This window comes from Diadema antillarum, unplaced genomic scaffold, assembly GCF_040938485.1.
Source record: "Diadema antillarum isolate AM-2024a unplaced genomic scaffold, OU_Dant_1.0 seq00000674_RagTag, whole genome shotgun sequence".
NCBI classification, from domain to species: domain Eukaryota; kingdom Metazoa; phylum Echinodermata; class Echinoidea; order Diadematoida; family Diadematidae; genus Diadema; species Diadema antillarum.
In genome coordinates, this window is record NW_027271580.1 from 734958 (window position 1) to 759474 (window position 24517).

At 38.9% G+C, this 24517-nt stretch overlaps 2 protein-coding genes across 3 annotated transcripts; one reads left to right on the forward strand and one right to left on the reverse strand.

Moving 5' to 3' along the window:
- Positions 1 to 638: 638 nt before the first annotated feature.
- Positions 639 to 13192, reverse strand: LOC139736945 (calcium uptake protein 1, mitochondrial-like). Its single transcript, XM_071647618.1, has 11 exons — positions 13072 to 13192; positions 11899 to 12091; positions 10565 to 10697; positions 9741 to 9932; positions 8578 to 8689; positions 7780 to 7862; positions 7089 to 7286; positions 5951 to 6091; positions 4756 to 4864; positions 4190 to 4279; positions 639 to 3785 (listed from the first exon to the last, which is right to left on the reverse strand). Exons 2-11 carry the CDS (start codon positions 12060 to 12062, stop codon positions 3574 to 3576), a joined length of 1434 nt encoding a protein of 477 aa, XP_071503719.1. The 5' UTR covers positions 12063 to 12091; positions 13072 to 13192; the 3' UTR covers positions 639 to 3573.
- Positions 13193 to 13305: 113 nt separating this feature from the next.
- On the forward strand, positions 13306 to 23416 carry LOC139736947 (transmembrane protein 138-like). Of its 2 annotated transcripts, XM_071647620.1 has the most exons (5): positions 13306 to 13440; positions 17405 to 17691; positions 19297 to 19468; positions 21272 to 21347; positions 23149 to 23416. In XM_071647620.1, exons 2-5 carry the CDS (start codon positions 17567 to 17569, stop codon positions 23256 to 23258), a joined length of 483 nt encoding a protein of 160 aa, XP_071503721.1. In that variant the 5' UTR covers positions 13306 to 13440; positions 17405 to 17566; the 3' UTR covers positions 23259 to 23416. The 2 variants fall into 2 exon arrangements, with proteins under 2 accessions (XP_071503721.1, XP_071503720.1); XM_071647619.1 differs by lacking the exon at positions 23149 to 23416 and having other exon boundaries at positions 21272 to 22007.
- Positions 23417 to 24517: the final 1101 nt, after the last annotated feature.

Genomic DNA, 24517 nt, shown 5'->3' on the forward strand with positions numbered 1-24517 from the left:
GAAAGCATGACAAAATGTATTCCCCTAACCGTGAGAAAATTCTGCTGAACACCAATACCAACTGCTAAAATGTCAAGAACCCATATCACAGTGGCATCATTTGCCCCATGACATGCCATCTGATATTCTTAGCATGCATTTGATGGTTGTATAATCGGAACAAACATGCTCCATCCCCTTTCGGAGCCATTTTGGAGTGTCAAATGTGTGTGACCATACCCTCTAGCAGGGTAGTTAAAATCAAATCCACTGTTTAAATTGAGCCCATGGACTAAAACAAGGGCAAAATAGGCTTACCTTTCACAATTGTGCATCAGTATGCATTCATTATTAGAGCATCAGGACAATGCCCCGTGGCCACAGGCAACATAAAATAAAGCTGTGCTGCTGGGCACACAAGAGTTTGACCTTTTGCCCAAAATGCCTGGATGTGGGATGGATTCCAATTCATGAAATCACATACGAATGCATGTAATCTTCACAACCAAGCATTAAGCATGACCTTTAAGTGTACTGGTGACACTCTTTTGCAAGTGAATGCTGCTTCTCCAAGTTGAAATGTGGCAAAATTTATTCCAGTTTACGCATTTGGCAGCAAGTTATAATGGCTACTATTTCAAAAAAGAAAAAAAAAAAGAATACAACAGATAAAATTTGCATGTCACTGTGAAAGTACTACGAGTAGAGAACAATGCTCTACTTGAGAAAAGGTATAAAACATAGCAATGATACCAGTATCATTCACAAATGTATTCACTGTCATATCGTGCAACTAAATTCACTTGGTAGGTGCATTCTTCGTGTACCAAGCTTGATATACACACTATCAATATTATCAAATCAAGTCATTAGTGAATCTCAACAAAGACAAATCAAATATCTCATAACATACTATAATTTATTCATAAGAAAATACCATCTACAGTACTCTAATCACTCTCTATTGCATACATTTCAACACAAGAAAGAACCATAGCAATATAGCAGTGCCACTAAATTAATGAACCTGCCCAGCAGTGATTATACATATTATACAGTGTATCTGCTCCATCTTGCAATGCCATCAATTCATCTTTTTTTTAACACCCCTTCAAGTTCACAAGAAAGTGGCTGGCAAATAAAAGATAACCTAAATAGGTCTATTCTCTTCTGTACACATCCAGGTATGCTCACTTCCAACAGTGCATCAACCTACTCTTTTATCTCTTCTTCTGTTTCTTTATTTCTTTAAAAGAAAACATGAAAAGAAAAGACAACTTTCGGATCTGGTCATTCCTTTCAAAATAGCAGCACCATGCATACTTCACCAATGAATCACAAATAAATGTTTTTGAAATTAGCGCATTCAACACTGCTGACAAATTATCCACACCTGTTCACCACATTTTTGGCAAACCTATGTGTCCAGTTCGAGTTTGTTTCACTTTTTCAATCAGGACAATTTGACGAGGGCCATGTTGCCACATCAACTTTTTTTCTTACAAAACATGAACTCCTCCCTGAATAGACTCATTTTCTCCCCAACGACAGAGACACACCAGGGTGATTTAACATCACTCTGTCCACAAACATGCCCCCACATATTAATTTTGTTGAGGTTCATTCATTCCAACCTGGCTACATCCAATATGTTGGTGTTTTAAAGCTTTCTCCATTGAAACCAGAAAGAGAGAAAAACCTATAAAAACGGAACAAAAGTAAAATCTACCTTGACTTCACATCTCTGACCCTTTGGGAGGTTTACTATTTCACTCATATAAGGTGTAATGCAAGCAAAAATACACCCAAGATATTCTTGTAGTAAAGTTTAGATACAGGGGAGAGTGTCTGCAAATGGATCACATTTCTGGTCCTGACATTTGACCATCACCAGTTACAGCCCCAAATCAAATTATCATGGCTTCACAATGTACAAAAGATGATTGAGTGTCATCAATTACTACTTAAATTATCGAATTGAAATGCCAAAGAAAAAGAGAAAATATGTCATCACTGATAAACTTTCATCCTTGAAGTTGTAATGTACAATTTAACTAGGTCGCATACACATATTGCACATTTCACAAGAAATGTAGTGGTAGTAATGGAACAATTTCACGCAGTTGATGGATAATCAGAAATAGCACCTCTGGCACGATTATGTGGCAGAGTTATACAAAAAGTTGATACATGTACATTATGGGAGAGATAACTAGAGAATTAAAGAGAATAAAGGATATTGAAGTTCCTAACCGACCACAAAAGTTGTATATAATGTAACACCATCTATACCTGATACAGTTACTTCACACACAAATCGGTGTTAAAGTATGGCTTTGCTTTCAACACAGCGCAAAAGAAGTACTGCCTTTTGAAGTGCCCACTGATGGAGCAAAAACAAGTGGGAAAAAAAAATCAAGCAAGACAATCAACCTGCTATACTTAGCAACTAACAATAATACTGTTTAAAGTCACTGACAAAGTAGCAGATTTAGATTCATGTATTTATTATGAAGACTATTTGTCTGCCACTTGATCTAGAGCAAACTCACATAATTCTGCACCAAAATGAAGTATCAAAGTTCGGCTAAAATTCACAAGAGTTACACAATAACATTACCCTAATTTCATGGAAATCCAGTCACAGTTAGAGTAGATATTCTTAAGCACTTTCTTCTTTGCTTGTCATGGATAAGCTCACAGCCAGTGATAATTGTGTAAAATACAACCATTTTTGCTTCCTATCAAGATGACACACACAAAGGGAAAGAATAGTATAGAAAAACCAACCAAAGTGAGAAAAAACTGTTGGCTAACTTCAGTTTGCATCAACGTCATCACTCATGACACACTATGTGACGGCAGCAGGAAGCATGTCTAGCAGTTCCACTAGCCAGTCTTTAGGAGAGGAGGAGGCGAGGGTTCAAGGTTGCAGTATCCAGCATGGGTCCAAGCCATCCATAGTACAAGATGAGATGACTGGCCGTTATCAAGCGCTCTTAGCGAGGGATGCATCTACACTACCCTGTTTGCCCTTCCTCATCCTTCTTTCTCGAAATTTCCATTTCTCCCCCCCTCCTTTTTCTCTCAACCTTATTACTCTTCCTGTCTCTCTATATATTTCTCTCTATATCTCTCTATACATTTCTCTCCATCTCTCAATCTATATTTCTGTCTCTCCATATCCCTCTCTCTCTACCTACTGTAAGACCAGAAATTTTTTCGTGCACGAAACTTTTGTGATTTTTGCGCAGAGGAAAGATTCGCAAAAGTCAAAATGCACATGAAAGTTCTTGTCTACACAATGCATTGAATGCCAGTGGCAATTCGCAAAAGTTTCACACCACACACACAAAAAAAAAGAGGCCATCAGCTCCAACTCACAAAAGTTTTGCGCTGTGAATGTTTCTGGTTTTACAGTATCAGCATCTCTTTCTGTCCATCTCACTAATACTCTCACTATCCCTCAACTACTTTCACTATTCCCCATCTCTCTCTCTCTCTCTCTCTCTCTCTCTCTCTTAACCCCTGTATCCCTACGTCTTACCCCAAGCTCTCTCCATCAATCATTCCACCCTTCCCTCAACCAGTCTCTCAAACATGGGAGTAGAGTCTGGAGCGGGCAATGCTGCTCTTCAGCGACACGTCCTCCTCCCCCTTGTCGCTGTAGAGCTGGGTCTTACGGGCGCACTTCCACATGGCGGCGAAGACCCTGCTGAGGCCCAGCTCCTTGGGCTTGTCCAGACCACGCTGGATGCGGTGCTTCATCACCGCAATGAACTCCTTGTTGCTCAGCTTGCCGTCATCTGGTTGTGGTCGTTGTGCATGTGTGTTGTGTATGTGAAACAAGGCAATGCATAAAAGATTAAATGTTTCATATTTGACATACAGTAGGGGAAAAAAAGGACATTAATTTAAAGTGCGGTTCTACTCCATAGTCAAGTTGACATAAGTAGAGTAAGATCTAACAGTCCATGGTGCAAGTTTAGGTAGAATCAGACGTAACATAAGAAAGCTACAAAACAATGACAATTGTCGCAACTACAAATCCACAAGTGCAGGAAGTGATGTCATTTCCTCACAAGTCTCCAAGTGACAGGTATGACAATTTCCCTCATACAGATATTTTCATTTTATTGTTGACATCTGTACTTGGTTGGGCTCTATTTTGGGAGGGGGATGGGGATAATCATACCGAAAAGTTACTTACCATTTTCATCAAAGAGAGTGAAGCAGATGCTGACAACCCTGTCCGACAGATCCACATTAGCAACCATCTTGGCCACATGCTTGAATGTATCTGTCAACCAATCAGAATCAAGCAGTGCTCTCAGAATAGAGTACACAATCAGAATATATAAGAAAAACAGAAAGAGACAATACCACAGTAAAACAAGCCTCCACAACAGCCACACATTTTTTTACAGCAATAACATAGTCAAATCAAAAACCACAAACTATACATAAATTGGCTTAGCAAATATAGATGAAATATTGATTTTTTTTATTGTAAATTATTTGAAGAGTGAAAGAGAGAATAAATGCTACACGTCTCATATCTTGACCTGAGAGCATTAGGATGTTACTTCGAAAGTCTACACACTTAAAACCTTACTGTGAATGGTTTCTACCTTGAAATTTGTGCACCTACCAAGATGCATCTAGTACTTCAAACACCAAATTCTACCAGACAAACCTCACTCAATAACAGATTTCTGGCTGAGCTAAATTGCTCATCTACAACATCATGGAAGTTAGATGATGATGTAAACTCACCTGGGTCTATAGCAGCTCCTGCGACATGGTAGAAGGATAACGCTGTGTCCACATCGCTGATATTTCTCAGGAAAGCCTGGAGAGCTACAAACTCCTCAAATGTTACCCCCTGTTGGAAAAGATGTAAAAAGACCAAATGCAATGACAGATTTAAGTTATATTATTGGTCCAGAGCACCATGCAGTACAAATGCATCTTTCGGAAGCATAAGCTAGGGATGGAGACAGTGCAAAGATACAGGGGGTGCTGCATCACACCGGCAAGGTGCAGTGGAAAGTCACATTAAGCCTAGGGTAAATTTGTTCAAGTACTATTGTCAAGAAGTTTATAAAACCCTTGCGCAATGAGGCTGATCATCATTCAGCTACTGTATACACTGTTATTTTCCAATGCAGATATTTTCGCAAATGAGGAGGTCATGGACATTTTTGCGAGATAGATATTATTTTCACAAATTAACGCAGAGGCCTTCAAAGCGCACTATTACCTGAGCGCATGGTGACATTTTCGCGTATTGTTAAATTCCCAGTCCAACTGTGATTCGCAAAATTTGTCAAAAATTACAACTTAAAGTTCTCCCATTGGCTGAATTCAGGCAAGGTGACTACAGTCTATCAGGCATAGGATGAAATGCCATTTGAATTCTTTATACCTTTTTAAGTCTGGCTTTGGAATGGGGGTATTAAAACATATATCTTCATAATATTCATTTAATACTCATATTAGTACATTTCACAGGAATACATCAAAGTTCTTAGCAAACTCCCTGGTGCTGTGTTCTTCTCATTCTCCCCTTCACTCTCCTTTCTATTTCTCTCTCTCTCTCTCTCTCTTGGTGGATTATAAGATAAACATTTAATCATTTGGACAACAGCATCTGCAAAGCATAATCAGTCTTGAAGTCGATTAATACACATTCAGTACAGGTGTATAACTCCTAAATATATATTTTTTTCTTGCGAAGTGTAAAATATGAAAAAAGGACCAACCACTGTATTTCATTTATGCCAAAAGAAATTCATGCATCACAGATAAAGACTTTGGTATTTTTTAAACATTACAGCATGCCCGACAAAGGCAATTGAAGTCCTCTATTATGTATGCAAAAAAGAAGTTCCAATGTCCTGTCGCAATATCCTCAGTGAGACTACCCTTCAGTGTTTTCTGCGTGGTCGGTCCACAAGTAATATCCTACCTGCTCATCCTCTTCAAATTTCTTCTTGACCCGTTTCAGCATGCGTGAGCGGCGCTGCTTGGGTAGGTTGGCGTAGACCAGCAGGAGCTTGGCCAGACTGCGCTCTGTGATGCGTCCGTCTACCGGGTCGTACCTCCTGAACTGTCGGCACAAAAATACATGTGTGGAAAAAAATGAAGGGTTCGACTGTTATTGCATTTTGCTCCTCCTCACATTCAGAACAGAGGGAATATTCCTTTAAACTTTTCTATATCTGGATATGACAGAATCAATCTGGAAAGATAATACAGCATCTACACATTTGTAAGTTTTCAAGGTTATGTTGTTGTAAGATATAATTACACTTCCTGCTATTTACTGCCACTTTTTCTCCCTTGTCTCTTTCCATCTGTCCTTCCCTTACGTTTCAAGTTCGAAGAGATCCAGCTCTAGTCTGCTGGAACTCAAGGAACTGTTCAAAATTATCCTTCTTCTCTTTCTCTCTCTCTCTCTCTCTCTCTCTCTCTCTCTCTCTCTCTCTTTGATTCACAATCAGCTTGACAAGATCTAGCCTTGAGACTGCATGAGAGAACTCACTCTCTCTTCCTCTCAACCCCAACCCTACCAAGATCCTTCCCCCTCATCCTCCCTTTCTTGTTTGTTTTTCTTGACACATCTCTAGTTTGAGAAGATCTAGCTCCATCGTCTGCTGGAACGTACTGAACTGCTTTAAGCGCAACTTCTCGCTCAAACCCTGGAGTTGTATGTCGTAGACACTCTCCTCCTCCTCCTCCTCCTCATCATCATCATCATCCATCATCATCATTATCATCACCATCATCATCATCATCATCACAATCATCATCAGCATTATCATCATCATCATCATCATCATCACCATCACCATCATCACCATCATAACTATCATCACCATCATCACCATCATCACCATCATCACCATCATCATCATCATCACCAGCCACCACCACCATTATCATCATCATCATCATCATCACCAGCCACTACCACCATCATCATCATCATCATCATCATCATCATCATCATCATCATCATCATCATCCATCGTCATCATCCATCATCATCATCATCATCATCATCATTATCGTCCTCATCCTAATCCCATTACTCTCTGACTCACCTCCAGCTTAAGGAGATCTAGCCTCAGTTTCTGCTGGAACTCGTTGAACTGCTCAAAGGTTAGCTTCTTGCTCAGGTCCTTGCCAAAGAAGTAGGTATTGAGGGAGCTGTTGATGGGCTTGTCCAGGGTGTTTCCCGTCGTCTTCCGATCCCGGTGACGCTTCCCCGTTGCCGTCTGCGCCCTCATCACATCTGTAACCTACATGGAAAGGGATGACAGGTGTTTTGTTTTGTTTCTTTTAGTGTTTTTTTTTTTAATAGCTTGAAAGGCATCTTGCAACCTGATTGGTCCATTGCTTGTCACATGACCGTGCATTATCTACTTAATCACAACACTGTCCACATACTATCTTTTGGAATCACTTTCAAAAGGTTACTAAATTCTGCCGACATCATCTTACCTCAACCTCCACATTCTGCAATGTCTTTCACACAATTGTGGGTACACCTCAAAATGTTATGGTGGTTTCTCTTGTGATGTGAGTGTCAAAACTAATACCGCTACTCATTATTACCACTGTCACTTGCATTTGTCACCTTCAGTAACAGCATCAACCAGATCGTGGCTATGATTCACGACTGAGAGCTTTTGTCTTCAGACCATGACCAGCTATGGTATATGTGTCTGTCAAAACACAAACGGAAGGCAGCACCAATAGCAAGATGATCCAAGCCTGCTCCAACTCTCCTACCTGGCAGAATTCATCATAGGATACTTCTCCGTCTCCGTTCAGGTCAAAGAGGCGGAATGCGATCTCAAAGTGCCTCTCTGGAGCTGAAGAGCAAGATATACACAGATGTTGGAAAGGGATTAGATAGGGCACACACAAAAATACACATGCACACATACACACACACACACACACACACACACATAGACAATCCAGGCTCTGGGTATACTCTTGCCCACATTTCATCTAGCACTTTAGCACTGGCACGGTATTTGCGGTGGTAACCCATGACAACAGCTAGGCCAGACAAATCAGCTTAGAGCATTTTTTTTTCTTGCTATGGTAACTGCAGTTGTAGTACTGCTTACATTTTGTACATGTGTGCAAAAATTACAAACCTCTTCATTCTAAAAGTCTAAGGATTTTAAAGACTTTAGAAGTTATGAGTTAAGAAGAATACAGGGCTTTAGATCACATATTGAATGTTTATCTCACTGATGAACAAGGGCATACCTCATAAAAGTATCCAAATCAAACAAAATAAATGAAAATACTGCATACATCATTTAAAAAATGGAACAGGTTTGATAGTGGATGGAAAATGAAAGTACATGGTGCGTACAATGTAGGAACAGTGTCGCTTTCTCATTTTCTTCCCTGGCCGAGTTCTAATGACTTCATGAGCCCAATTTTACATAAAATTCTCGAGTCCATCCAGAATGTACATCCACGACTACTAATCACAGAAAATGTTCAATTCAGCACATATCCTTGTTCTCCCAGCTTGTGGAATTGAACATTTAACTCGAATCAACTCACTGGAGAGGACAGTAAGGAGGAACATATAGTCGGAGAAGGAAATGAGGCCACACTCCCCTAGCAACCGAAAGATGCTATCCTCATCCAGCTCCCCGTGGTCGGCCTTGTACTTCTGTAGAGACACAGAGACAGGGCCAAGAAATATATATTATCTTCAAGTTCATTTATTTATCTCTCTTCAAGATAAATCAACAAAAAATACACATATTCTTGCAAAGAAAGGAACACACAGCACAGAAATTAGACAAAAATAAACAAGAAAGTACGGCATTGCAAACATACACTTCCCTATCATAAAGTGATCACAAATATCAGAGCATGTGTGAAATGAAGGCATTGACTATCATGTGATTCCAATACCTGTGAGACTTGTGTCAATTCCAGCTTTTTCTGTGTGTGATAACAAAGCAACATCCACAGCTTGCCTGCCTCAAACCTACTGATGATCTAACTATGCAACATTGATGCTACCTTTCTACTCTGCTGAAGTTGCACAAAATCATTAAAATAGAATTGACTGGCATGAGTAGACCACCTGACCAACAGAAAGAATCTTAGATCAAGAAGATGATGATCAATCTTTTCATGAAACTTCTCACACTTCTGCTGCTGAGCGATGTGAATGAGTTCAAGCCAATGCAACATTCTCAGAAAAAGGTAGATACAGCTTGTCAAGTTGCTATTGATAGCAACTCAAATACACTGTACATAATTTTATTCATTAGTGGAAAAGTGAGCAAAGAAAATGGGATTCCATCGGGATCCCGATGGAATCCCATTTTCTTTGCTCACTTTTCCACTAATAATTTATATTCTTTCTGGTCAGTTTATTCTGTCTTTATTAATTTTATTCATGACGGTATGCAACCCCCATGATATCAAAACACATGCCTACAACTCTCGACACAAAATTGCTCTTCGTCAGCATAACTGTTTCAGATATATAAATTTCCATGAAATATACATCTGGTAAAGAAAAAATTAAAGAAAGTAAAGAAATGAAAATCTATTCCAATATATAAACCATTTGTACACAAAATCCACTAGAAATTACCCTGGGAAAAACCCATATTTCACATTGTGTAAAACCCAAATGCACTGATATATGCAAAGGACGATCCTATTTTTGAAGTTGGAAAATGAGAGCATCACTGTATTCATACCTTGGGGTCAATCCTCTTGAACTGGTCAAGGCCAAGGCCGTCTGGCTGCTTCTCGTCTGGAGTGATGGACCTGATGAAGTCGGCTGGCACCATGTATACCTCATCCTCATTCATCACCTTGAGGGTGGCGAAGTAGCGGAAAATCTTGTCGGGTGTGGAGTATGCTCTGATCCTGTTCTCATACTCGATGATCTGTGGTGTTGGTAGTAATTGATCATTAGTGGCAGTTATCTCGCATCTACACTGTCAGTTGATTTTCTATTGGCCTTAATTAACACTATGTCCTATTATATCAATAACAATATATGGTAACATAGTCACTCAATCATAAATTTTCGATTTCCAACAATGTTTGTCTAAACTGCATAAGAAAGGTATTGCAATTGATTGACAAAGTGTCCTAATCAACATATTAGCAGTGAATTGAGAAGTGTTTTAGTAGTAACAGCCATGACAAAAAGAAATCATGGGCATACATACTCTACCAGGATTCTTTTGTCATGGCTACTACTGAAACACTGATCAATTCAGTGCTTAATTACATCAATTTAGGGCAATTTGTCGATCAGTTGCAATAATAAACAACTTGATGCAAGAATTTCATTAATGTGGAAGAGAAGTACTGTTTCACATCTTCCTTCTTGTCTTGTTGAAAAATATCATATTGAAGAATTTTGTAGAAATATCCCCCCCACTACATCTTTAAGATGACTACCCAAAATGATAAAAGGAAAAATAAAACCAACGCAGTATACATCACCACCATCAAAAAACAAACAAACAAACAAAATAAACAAACGAAAAATAGCAGAACAATGTCTTACCCTCCTGTCCCTGAACCCTGGCCCTTTACGCTTCTTCTTCCCTCTTTGCTCCTCCTCCTCCCCCTCCTCCCCGTCGCTTTCCCTGGACTCCGCGTCCTGGGCTTGGACCGAGCTGCTGCTGGCTCGCAGCGTTCTTGGGAGAGACAGACAGAGAGAGAGTGAGAGAAAGAGAACATGATCACTACAACCTTCTGACTCGGGGTTCATGCAAAAGCTGACAAGCACAAGTATGCAATTTGAATTATGGTCAGAAAGAGAGATGCTTGGGAGCACAAGGACAACAGGACTGATAGTATAGTGTTGGTTGAGGTGAGAATTCAGCAATTTCAACTTTTTGCAAGATACTGTACTTAGAAACCACTTTATGAGATAATAAAGAGGATTCAATTCTATAGGGAATTCAAAGTTTACTTGATGAAAATCAGTTTTGAAATGGCTGAGACATCCAAAAATAAAGTGAAACAAAATGAAACACACTGGTCCTAATGAAAAAGGTGGGTTCCTGCTTTTATTTGGATCATTCAGTTTGGGTATAGCAGCCACTTCAAAACCAATTTTCATCACATAATCTTTTAATTCCTATTAGAAGTATACGCTCTTTCATATTTAAAGAGGTTTCACATTATCTAAACAAAAAAATAATAATAATAATCAAAAGAAGTTGGAAACCTGAAGCCCTATCTCAACTGAAAACTGCACCATCCCTTTAAGTCTCCTCAGGACAATGCGATGAGGATAAAGTATCATTATGGGCAAAACCACTGTTGCCATGGGACTGAACCAAGGACCTCATAATTAATAGTTTGTGGTCTACTGAATCAGAGCAGTTTCTTACAGATATTTGAGCCCAGAAAGTACAGTAATTGATAGTCCAAAATACACACATTGCCTCTGCCTTCTCTTTTTTCTATTTCATAAAATATACTAGCTTTTAACTTTCCCCTTCTACCCTGGGACCTTTGTTTAGGTTTCCAGACATGTGACCTGTAAAATATGCATGTATTCACAGGCATAGTTCTGTTTGCAAAGAAAACTTGTGGCAAACAAATACACAACAATTTCACACTCGCTACACTGTATATTAATTGACAGACGATACATTTTAAATACCAAAATTTATATGAATTTCATCACTATCACAATAAAGATGAATTATCTATTGACAATCAAAACCAAGATCCCTATACATGTTAGAGTAAAATGGCAACTGTAACAGTTGACACGAAAACACTTGTACTTGTCTGTACAATTCTTACAGCATCCAAAACAATTTCATATCAATATTCAGACAACTGTACTAAAAAGAATGCTGCTGCTAAAATTATTTTCCTCACCTTTCCCACACAAATCCACCTGCCACTATGCCAGCAGTACCACCAACCAGTGCAGCCAGCAGGCCTCGATTCGAGAACCCTTGGTTAGGGGGCATCGTGGTGATCTGCCTCCAGTGCTGCTGTGCCAGCACCTGCAGGCCTCTTCTGGCGACTGCACGCAACATTCTCTCCGACAACTGCCGGCTCTTTGTGCCTAAGACAATGAAAACAAATAGTGAAAAGGGTGAGCATACACCTATATTCAATTTACAATTATATAGTAATTATCTCTGTTTGCGAAAGGGTGCCTATTTGCAGCAGGGGCAGTTTCATTTGTTGATGAAACTGTTCATCATGTGCAGAGAGGACTCAAACTTCCCATCACCTGCATGAGTATGAACTCCCACTTGTGTTCTTTAGTGAGACCAAGCACACTTGATGCTCTTTATTAACTACCAAACTGTTAGCCGTTTCATCAGTGTTTTTATCGCAGCCCCTGCAGCAAATAGGTATTCTGTCACAAACAGGGAAAATTACTCTGTGTTGAATATAATTTTGCTGATGATGTGTAGAACTCTAGAATACAAAATTATGGAGTCTATACACCCTAGTGATTCGCAAACTTTGCGAAAATTAAACCCTCGCAAAAATATTACAGCTTAGATCTATATAAATTTAGTACAGTGATACAGTACTGGGTAGGCTGCAGAATTTGCGGCAGCTACATTTCCTTAGTTTCACATTACTTAGTCAGGATCTACCTTAGAATCTAAAATAAACTGAGTCTGTGAGTGTGATTGTGAAGCCGAGGTAAAATTAAATTTATATTTTCTAGATTCTGTGTAGTAAATTAATAGAGATCATACATCATAAATATGGACAGAACAGTATCATCACCGTAAAATACATTTCCAGACGACTATAAAAAGTAATACTACATGTAATTTACTATTATTAGTATTCTAATAGCAGATAGAGTTTGACAAATCATCTACATGATCATTTAGATCTCTTGCGCCTTGCATCATAAAGTACACAAGCTACGTACAAGCACGTCGTTTTGAGGGTATGGGACTGCAGTCACTTCGATGGAAAACAATAGTAAATCCAGCCGGTTTCATCCAACATTCCTGGCCACGAAATGTGGTTTCTACCATCGTACGAAACATGTAAAATGTTGCACTATGAACTTACAATTTCAAAACAACACCAGCTGGGCACCGAGCTGTGCTATACGAGTTAGCTGCAGGCACTACCTCAAACTTGTCAGGCACCCTTTTACTGTTTTTCCAATTCCCGATCCTGTAATCTTTCGTCGCGCATAATGCGTACGTACAGTGTACGTGACTCATTGCACGGTATTGGTACATGTACACCTAGCTATATCCTATAGAAATTCCAATACTACAGTGCATCGCATAAATACCAGTGTGGCATATGTGCGTGTAATTTACCCAGTAACTGTCAGAAGCCTCACAAGATTTCCGTCAACCGCTGGTGAATTTCTGTTTGATCGCATCATCATATCCCCAGGAAAGGTGTATCTGAGTTTGAGAGATACCTGTAAGTTTGATTACTGTAAATCTATGAAATTAAGTAAACTGTCACTCACTGATTTCTTGCTTGGACTTGGTGGCAGGACATACATCTAAGTACATGGGACTGTGATCAAGCACAAGCCAAGTGTTTATGTGGTTCCGAGATGTGACAGTGCTGCTGAGCTGTGAGCTGTGTAACCTAAACATTGGTTAGAGATTTAAACTTTACCGGCTCATGGAATGGCGTGGCCTTCATTCATAATCTCGAATTAAGTGTCTGTGTAGCCTAGAAAAAATAATCAGTTTGTGTCTTTAGCAGAGAGCAAGAGGCCAGAGCTGCCAACTCTCCCAGATTCTGTAAATTAGCTGTAAATTTAATGTTAAACTTTAGATCTGACGTAGTGTGCGTGATCAGCGTGAGACTCCGCAATAATAGTAATCTTCATTAATTCAACTCAAATCATGGGCAATGCGCTTTAAAATTATCTCCCAATACTATAGAAACTCTACTAATTATTGGTAAAAATCTCCCGGATTTTGATTGTGGATGATGACGAATTGTCCTTTCTGTTAGTGTTGCAGTAGGGTTGGACCTGCTACTCATCGACCGCCTAATGTTTATTTGCTTTATAAGAATATTTAACACTGAAATTCACGTAAAAAACTTGACCTACGTGATTGAGAAAATCCAGCTCTATCAAATGCCGTTGTTCCCTTTTCGATTCGAAGTTTCAGTGCAAGAATATCGCCGACGAACTTGCGTGGCCTCGTTTCAGCTCCCCGCGGTAAATCGCGTTATTAGGATCGACCGCTGTTTTTGCATTGACAATGCACGCAAACCGAGTTGTATTGAACACCGTGTTGTACGAAGCTTTTTAGAAGCCTTTTAGAAACTTCCATAGACATTACATTGTGCTGTCATTACGATTCGGTGAAAATATTTATTCGAAATTTTGTCCTTGATTAAAACCATTAATGAACAGTGAATTATCGCGTTGTCCCACACCATCCTCATCTACATTCAAAGCCAATCCATTTTTATGTGCTTTGCGTGCAGAGAAGTGCATACTGAGTGTTCAGTGCGCGAATTATACGCGGTCGGTTTAAAAGAAGGTGGTCGATATGTAGTAGGGCTACCATACCGGGCGGCAAGCCATCCCGGAAAAAAAAAAATATTCCACCATTTGCCTAATATTTCACTTTCACATCACACATCTTTTTTAAGCATTTGTCTTTTTGTAAACCATTCATCTTTGTTTTACAACCATTAGTCTTTTTGCAACCCCTTCATCTTTTTTTTTCACAACCAATTGTCTTTTTGTAAACTATTTCACTTTCACATCATTCATCTTTTTTGGAGCATTCGTCTTTTTATAAACCATTCATCTTTTTTTTTACAACCATTAGTCTTTTTGCAACCCCTTCATCTTTTTCACAACCAATTGTCTTTTTGTAAACCAGTTCACTTTCACATCATTCGTCTTTTTTAAGCATTCGTCTTTTTGTAAACCATTTCACTTTCACATTCATTATCTTTTTTAAGCATTCATCTTTTTGTAAACCATTTCACTTTCACATTCATTATCTTTTTGAAGCATTCATCTTTTTGTAAACCATTTCACTTTCACATCATTTGTCTTCTTTAAGCATTCGCCTTTTTGTAAACCATTTCACTATCACATCATTTGTCTTTTTTAAGCATTCGTCTTTTTGTAAACCATTCATCTTTTTTTACAACCGTTTGTCTTTTTGCAACCCTTTCATTTTTTTTCACAGCCATTTGTCTTGTCAATAAAAATTCATTTTTCATGAAAATTATACATTCCATCAACTTGATACTGACATATGTTAGGGTAGCATTTATTCAACCTGCTTTCTGAAAGCAGATAGTCAAGTGCTCTTTTATTATTCTAGAAAAGTTAATTTTTGTGGAATTCCCTTTCTATTTTCTTCATATTCTTGTCCACTCATACGTCATAACCTCTAGTAGTCTCCTCATCCAGCGGTTCCAACAACAAAACTTTTAAAATTCATAGCTTTTGCATCATTTGTTCGATTTTCCTCAAACTTTCACTGCTGTGTTCTACAAATGTTGCTGTTTTCACTCAATCCACATTGCTCTTTGGGTTTGGGTTCCCTTTAAACTAAAGAGTTCAAGTAAATGCAACATTGATAGCGCGATGGATTGCATTCTGTTAACTGCATTAATTTTTCTTCCACTTTCTCTTCTCAGCTGTGAAAATCGATTAACACGTTTATTGTCAAATCTAAAAATCTAAAACATTCCACAACAAGTATGGAGAATATATATTTTATCATAGTGCTCTCACACTTTCCTGTCACATTTCCTGTTTTTTTTTTGTGTGTGTTCATCAACATGGTGTTGTCATCTTGTACAATGCATGAAACCGAATTTTACCAGAGCATATTTATGTACAATGTACTTTTCTCAAGTGTTTGGATACAACAAGAGTCCGGATATAATGAGAAAAATCACCTGGAACTGACGATCTCATTATATCCAGATTCCTCTCCTTGGTAAAAAAAGTTCATGTGTTCAATAAAAGTGACTCTCCTCATTTCTACAGTCCCTTTAGTGTTTCATCATTCTTATTGTCCCCGCCGAACGAGTTCGAGCAGGGGACTATGAAACGGGCTCCGTACGTGTGTGTGTCCGTGTGTCCGTCCGTCCGTCCGTGTGTCCGTCCGTGTGTCCGTCCGTGTGTCCGTCCGTGTGTCCGTCCGTGTGTGATCAAAATGTTCAAAATGCTACTCCTTCGCCATTTCTAACCCGATTTTGATTCTGTTTGCTTTATATGATAGCACTACATGGGAGCTTTGAAACTTGTATACAGAATTTCAGTTGTGACCTTTGACCTTGACCTTTGACCTATATTGTACATTTTGCTTCAAAATGCTACTCCTTCGCCATTTCTAACCCGATTTTGATTCCGTTTGCTTTATATGATGGCACTAGGTAAGGGCTTCAAAACTTCTACACAGAATTTTGACCTTTGACTTCTTTGACCTTTGACCTTGATTTTTGACCTATATTGTACATTTTGCTACAAAATGCTACTCCTTCGCCATTTGTAACCCGATTTCAATTCCGTTTGCTTTAAGTGATGGCACTAGGTGAGGGCTTCAAAACTTCTACACAAAATTTTGACCTTTGACTTCTTTGACCTTTGACCTTGATTTTTAACCTGTATTGTTCATTTTGCTACCAAATGCTACTCCTTCGCCATTTCTAACCCGATTTTGATTCCGTTTGCTTTATATGATGGCACTAGGTAAGGGCTTCAAAACTTCTACACAGAATTTTGACCTTTGACTTCTTTGACCTTTGACCTTGATTTTTGACCTATATTGTACATTTTGCTACAAAATGCTACTCCTTCGCCATTTGTAACCCGATTTCAATTCCGTTTGCTTTAAGTGATGGCACTAGGTGAGGGCTTCAAAACTTCTACACAAAATTTTGACCTTTGACTTCTTTGACCTTTGACCTTGATTTTTAACCTGTATTGTTCATTTTGCTACCAAATGCTACTCCTTCGCCATTTCTAACCCGATTTTGATTCTGTTTGCTTTATGTGAGGGCACTAGGTGAGGGCTTCAAAACTTCTACACAGAATTTTGACCTTTGACTTCTTTGACCTTTGACCTTGATTTTTTTACCTATATTGTACATTGGCTACAAAATGCTACTCCTTCGCCATTTCTAACCCGATTTCGATTCCGTTTGCTTTATGTGATGGCACTAGGTGAGGGCTTCAGAACTTCTACATAGAATTTTGACCTTTGACTTCTTTGACCTTTGACCTTCATCTTTTTACCTATATTGTACATTTTGCTACTAAATGCTACTTCCGGCGGGGACATATATTACGCACCGTGTAATTTCTACTTTTCCTTGTTTAGTTTCTTATTGTTTCTTTTATTATTCATAATATGTATGTGTACAATGTATGTCTTTTTGCACACAGGAAGGTGACCGGAAGGGGTTTTCATAGAAACGATTTACTCAGGACTGGTTTACAACAACCTGTATCACCCATCACTGAAACGGCTGACTGGTGGTCACGTGTAAAGGAGACGGAGTGAAAAAGTTTGACATCCATGATCACGTAGCAGCAGAGCCGATCACGATGCAAGTGTCTCAGTACCGCGGCGTCCTCTATCTCCAGTACTTCTTGCTTTTCGTGGACCTCTTTGTCAATGCCTTCTGTGACCTCCTCCGACTGGACAATGTCACGCAGCTGGTTCTCTTCATGTGAGTGTGCCACTATGTGATGTCTGTCTGTATGTCTGTCTGTGTTCATTCAAACTGTTCGTTATGCTTGCAAATTTGAGCATTTCTTGCTGTACTCATCAGCAAATGTAATATCCAAACTTTTGACCAACATTTGTGGTCAAGATAGATGTATGCAATAACACCAAGGTCTCTTTAAAAAAAAATATATATATACACAAGAAAATTACCCACAAATCTTGGATTACAGGGGTAGATCCAGGAATTCTGTGGGGGGGGGGCGTGACTAATATTTGCGGTGCCACTTCCGGGTTTCATTTCATTTTTTTTCTTTTTATTTCTTTTGTTTTTAACGAAAAATAAAGAGGGGGCGTGCACCGGTTGCGCCCCCCTCTGTATCCGCCACTGGATTACATGGCAACCACTGATGTGCCAAAGTGCCATCATCATCTGGTAACTAGGTCCAGGGCCCACAACAATATGCACAGGTAGTGAAATGAACTGTTAGCAGTTGTCTTTTATCCTTTGGGCCTGTTTTCAAGAGTTCTATTTGTGCCCATTCTCAGCAATTATGATTATTTTCATAACTAAAACTGTTCAAAAAAACAGCTTTAGCAAGAGAGTTTTCTACATTTTTTGAAAATGATGATATACTGGGTACTGATAACTTCCTTGTACAGGTTGGAAGTGTAGAAAGTACATCCACCAGTACCTGAAATTGTCCTTGGTCATTAAAACTTTGCCTTTTATGAATATCAAAATTAATTGTTTGGACTAAGAGCACTGTGGTACAGTGCTCTGAATGTGTGAACAGAAGGTGTTTGGTTCAGTTCCTGCCCAGTGAGTTCATCCTTGGTCAAAATGTTCTGCACACTATGTCCCCCTTGACCAAGGTATATTGATATACTCATACTGGCAGTGTTGGGGTAATAACAATGGCAGGGCCCTCTGGTAGAGCAGTGCTAACCCTGAAAAGGTCACCTTGGCTACATAAGACTACATATTCATTTTGTGAAGACTGTAATCCTTTAAGCATTCTGTTAAGCTGTTTTCCCCCTCTTCAGGTGCTGTCTGCTAGACTTAACAGTGTTCTACAGAGCAATCTTAGGAAAAAAAGTAAAACAAACAAACAAACAAACAAACAAATAGTCAACTATCTTTCTCGTGTGAGCATTGGAGTTAGACAGATTGAAAACAATGGTGACAAGCACTTGTTAGACATTTATAACCACTACTCTAATGCATGCAGTTTCTTGTCCTCCAAATATTCTAATTGAAGCATAAACATTCATATATGCCTGATTTGCAGTTCCAGTATGGCATCTCATATGCATTTAATGCATAGAGATGACCTTATACCTGGATAAGAGCTACAAATGAAGGTATCAAGGGAAGAACAATGCTTTTCCATTGATTTTATATAATCCATAATAGCACAAATCATTTGTGCTATTACTTTATGTATTGTTCCTCTTTAAATCTCTCCCCGCAGTATGACCATACAGTGCACCTCATCGTGTAGGAAAGGGGTTTACAGAGAGAGGTAAAATTGTACATAGTATATGTTTGCTAGTGTTTGATATTTTATTAACAACCAATATGTGCATTCTCTTTGTCTTCTTTTAGCATTCAAGACATCAGTCAGATCTTCGCCACCATCGTTATGTTTCTCATGTTCTTCAACACGTATGTCTTCCAAGCTGGTTTGGTCGGCTACCTCATCACCAAGTTCAAGTTCACCATCGCAATTCTCTTTCTCTACTTCATGCTGTGTGTGGGGCTGCATATATGGACTGTGGTAAGAATATATGTTTCTCTGTATGAAAATGTGCCAAATTGTATGAGTGGAGCTAGTTAAAGATAATAACAAGTTTTGGTACCTCAAAAGTTTCCCTGAATTTCCTTGTCTTGGTTTGTGTTTCACGTTAAAGTACGTTGTCTGTGAGAATTACTCGCCCCAAAGTGCTCTCATGTCTTAATAATGGTTTCGTACCAGAGCCGTCGCCGTACGGCGTCGATAAATATTGTACGAAACCACTGACTGCGACCAGCAGTGTGCAGCCCATTGTACGCATACTAGCTAACTGCGACCAGCAGCCCCATACGCATAGCGTAATGGGGCTTCGCATTGTAGCATTCAGGATCATGACAGAATTAGTATCGCGGGTAAATGTCAACTTAAAATCCAAAAATTTCTTCGATTTGAAGACTTACCAATTAAGTTGAAGTATTGAAAACAGGCTTCGAACAACGTTTGGTTCTGCCAATAGTCCCTTTCTTTTCGAATTGATGACTGAATGTGACTCGGTCGAGAGGACCTTGGGAGAGCTACATACACTGACTACTACGGCCAGCGCATGCGCACACAAACATCTTATCCGTTGATGGATTTGAAATTTGTGCGCATGTGATGTGTTCGCATGCACTGGCTGTAGTATTCAGTGTATGTAGCTCTCCCAAGGTCCTCTCGACCAAGTCACATTCAGTCATCAATTCGAACAGAAAGGGACTATAGGGAGAACCAAACGTTGCCCGAAGCCTGTTTTCAGTACTTCACCTTAATTGGTAAGTCTTCAAATTGAAGAATTTTTGGGATTTTAAGTTGACATTTATCCTGCGATACTAAATCTGTCATGATCCTGAATGCTACAATGCGAAGCCCGATTACGCTATGCGTATGGGACTGCTGGTCGCTATGCGTATTGGGCTGCTGGTCGCAGTTAATTGCATGATTACTAAGACATGAGAGCACTTTGGGGCGAGTAAGTCTCACAGTGTTAGTTATATGAAAGGTACTTTAACCTGAAACACAAACTAAGACAAGGAAATTCAAGGAAACTTTTGAGGTACCAAAACTTTTTATTATCTTTAAAGGTAGTCTAAAATTGTTTTAAAAAAGCAAGAAAGAAAGAAATGGGGGCTTTCATTCCTGTATAGATGATACCACATTTATCTCTAATAGAATATGACAAAAATAATAAAATGTGTGCATGAAACAACAATTTAGCTCTGATAGTTGATTGGGTTTACATGAGTCTTCCAAAATACCTTGACTAGAGCCCTTATGCCAAAGAATGCGAGAATCATACAGTATTCAAATTGTAGATACACCTGTGACCTATATCATGATAATGGATAATATGTATGGAACAAGACTGCTTGGCTATAAAATGACTTTGTTCAAAACAAAGAAACAAAATACATCATACCTCTCTTGGGTGAATTTCTGTGACTACAGAGTTCACATTACAGCTTGTAATTGTCACATGCCTCATACTTGCAAAATGATTGGAAGGAAAGACAAAAGACTCGGTGTCACAGAACTTTGACAAGAGAACAGTATGCTATGGTGCTGTTTGTATCAAATTACATCTCACCTTTATGCAGTGGTCATTACCCACAAATTGCCATGGTTAGTAAATCTTGTAGGAATACATGGAATACTGTAACAGTGAAAGTAAATGGAAAATCCTCATAGTGATAATTTGTATCATTTGTAACTTGACTGAATACCATGGAGTGTCTGTCACTACAGTAGTGACAGCTCACAGTGTGGATATGTTCAACTTGTGAGGTCCCATACTGTACTTCCATCTTTCAGACCCTACGGTGGAACAACGTGGATGCCTACATATGGCATAATGGCTACCAGGCCTTGTATGTCTTTCAGAGAGTTGGTAAGTCCGTATTGCTTAAATTCTTACCCCTTGTGTTATCACTACCAAAGAATGAAATTGGCATCATGTATGGTATACTTGCGAAGGGTAATGATAAGTTCAAGAAAGCAGAGAAATCTGGACAAACAGGGCAGAGTCTAAAATAATAGACTCTAAGCTCTAAATTGATGTATCTGTATAACTCAATACAATTGAGTGCAAAATACAGTTTATCATTGCATGGTCACTTTACTATAGTAACTTATGGGGAATTCATACATTAGCCTATGTGTTGCATTGAATATGCTGTGATGTTGCAAATGAAAATCAATCAGACCAAAGTATGCCTTATTAATGTGCCGCCAAAATTTCCTGTATAGATAATAATGCCATTTGCTGTGATGGATAGAATTTGTAAAGTATTTCCTTTGTGCAGAAAGGGTAAAAGGTATATCTTTGTCAGGAGTCAGAATTGATGACCTTCATCAAAATGTATGATGGCTGTGTACTTGTGGCAGCTGTAATGGAGGCATCCTAGTCAACTTGGTGCTGTAATCAATTTGCTCTAATTCCTGATAAAATTGTCATTGTGAGTTGCAGCATTAAAACAGGGGTGGCCCTTAGTTGCCTATCTCTTCAGTTCGCATGAAGTGTTCATCATAAAATGACATTTGTCATCAGTGTGGGCATTGGTAACTTTGATATGATGCTGTACAGTACCATACATTTTTCTTTCTAAAAGCTCTGTATGGGTATTTCATTTGTGGCAAGGGAAATAGATTAGTTCATTGTCTCATAATCATCAAGTGTCGCTGCTTTCATTTTCAATGAGTTCTGCATTCAGAAGTAGTCATCCTATCAAAACTTGACAAAAGTAGGTCTTCTATCCTGGTTTGTAAAGTGGGAGGCTTTCACTTTGTTGGTTTACAGTGTACCACATAGATTCTTTCAGGGCTAGGTGTGGTCCTGATGTGAAAGTTGGGTCTACGGTAATTACCCCCTGGACAATTACCTCAGATCCTTTCCCTGACCCTAACCCTAATCCTAATCCTGAACCTAACCCTAAACATAACCCTAATCCTAATCTTTACTCTAACCATATTATTTACTAGTGTTTAGCCAGGGGGTAATTGTCTGCCTGGGGTAATTGCCCTGATAGAGTGTAAGTCATATGAAATGGGTGCTTTGAAATCACTTATGAAGACACTTTCACTATGAACTTAAAGGTCCTGTTTATCTTTGGGAGCAGTGATTTAAAAAATGTTCAAGATATCACTTTTGATGCATATGTGTAGGTCAGTTGTATGACAAAACATCCTACCTATTAAATTTTTGCAATAAAGCCTAAAATAGAAGGAGATATCACTATTTTTCTCATTAAACCATAACTGTAGACAGTTTAGTCTGGAGACATTTTTATTATAACTATTGTTCACATTTTGTATATTCAACAATATTTAACATCGATTATACTTGTTCAAATTTTTACATTAGTTGTTTCTATCCCTCACTCGCATTTTAGAACTATTTTGAAGCACTAATGCTGGGTTTTTGTTTCATCTGCAAATGGTTAATTATGCCTTTAATCTCCTGATGTTTGTTACGTATCGGGGCAATTGCCCCCCAAAGGCAATTACTCCGTGCTAAATACTGGTTAGTGATAAGGTTAGAGTAAAGATTAGGATTTGGCTATTTAGGGTTAGATTTTGGGTTAGGGTTAGGAGTAGGTTCAGGATTAGGATTAGGGTCAGGGTCAGGGGAAGGGTCTGGGGTAATTGTTAATCTATATACTGTTCCATCTATTTGTTCATTTGTGTACCAGGGGCTGTATTCTACTACTACTACTACAAGCGCACTGCTCTGAGGCTGGGAGATCCCCGGTTCTACCGCGATTCACCGTGGCTGAGGGAGCAGTTTGACAAAGTCAGATGAGCCACAACAAATCGATGCAGTTGTCCATATTGTAAAGTATTTATGCAATTGGTTTAATTTACGACCAAGTCATTTATGTGTACATGAAAGTGGCAGTACTGGTGTTCATGCAAGAGAAGTTGAGTTATTTATACATTGTGTCAAGAGCTCCTGCCCAGTTTGTGTACTGGTATACTTGTGTGTTCTACTGTGTCTGAAAGCAAGAGTTTTTAAGGAAAGTTCATACACAAAGTGTTTATTACCTCCACTAAGGAGGTTATGTTTTTGCTGGTGTTGGTTTCTTTGTTTGTTTTTCTGTCTATTTGCAAGTTAACTCAAACAGTTGTGAACGGACTTGGATGAAATTTACAGGAAAAGATAATAGTGACACAGGGAATAGATTATTGAATTGAGGTCATGATCCAGATTGCTGTCTGGATCCGCAATCTTTTTATTCTTTTTTTTTGAAAATTTTTGAAGGATCCTTTATCATTTGCAAAAGGGACCTACAAACCGGGACTTCAAGCAGCGCATATGTGAGGTGTGCATACGTGCACTGATGAGTGCGCTCTCGAGACGCAACAGGAAGTTAATGTGGAGACACCAGAAAGGATTGGAAATAGAGTCATTTTTAGGGTATTAATTATGTGAAAATGAGCTGCTTGGTGGAGGTCTGTGCTCTGCGAGTGCTTTTCTATTATTGTTCATGTGTTCTGTCTATTGAGCAATATGAATAAAGTGAATTTGTTCTTGTTTTGCAGTCAAAGCAAAATACATACCATATCCAAGTGCATCTTCCTATTGGATATTGACTGGTCTGCATGGGGTTGCACACACCAGGCTGCAATATTATGCTCATTAATGTGGCACATGAATATAAAACATAAAAAACAAACAAACAAACAAACAAACCTACAAACAGATAGAATACTCATTGTCATCAGATGACTAGATCAATCAATGGATTTATTACACAGACAGACACTGTGTGCACAACCAATGGGGTGCCTGTGTGTCAATAGTAACATATGTTTGCAGATGTTACACAGCTGCTCATTAAAGTGAGACTGCTTCACATTTCAGCCATTTCTGAAGTCTACTGCCCAAGATCAACGGTCACAGATGTTTCCCCTGTTTCAAAATGAATCATTTGGTCTGATGTTGTCCTTTTTGTCTGTAAATTACTAAAAATTGTTCTCCACTCTGCAAAGCTCTCGTAACGCCCATTTTTTACATTGATGAAATATGGATGTTATTGAAATGAGTTCACCCGTGTTGTG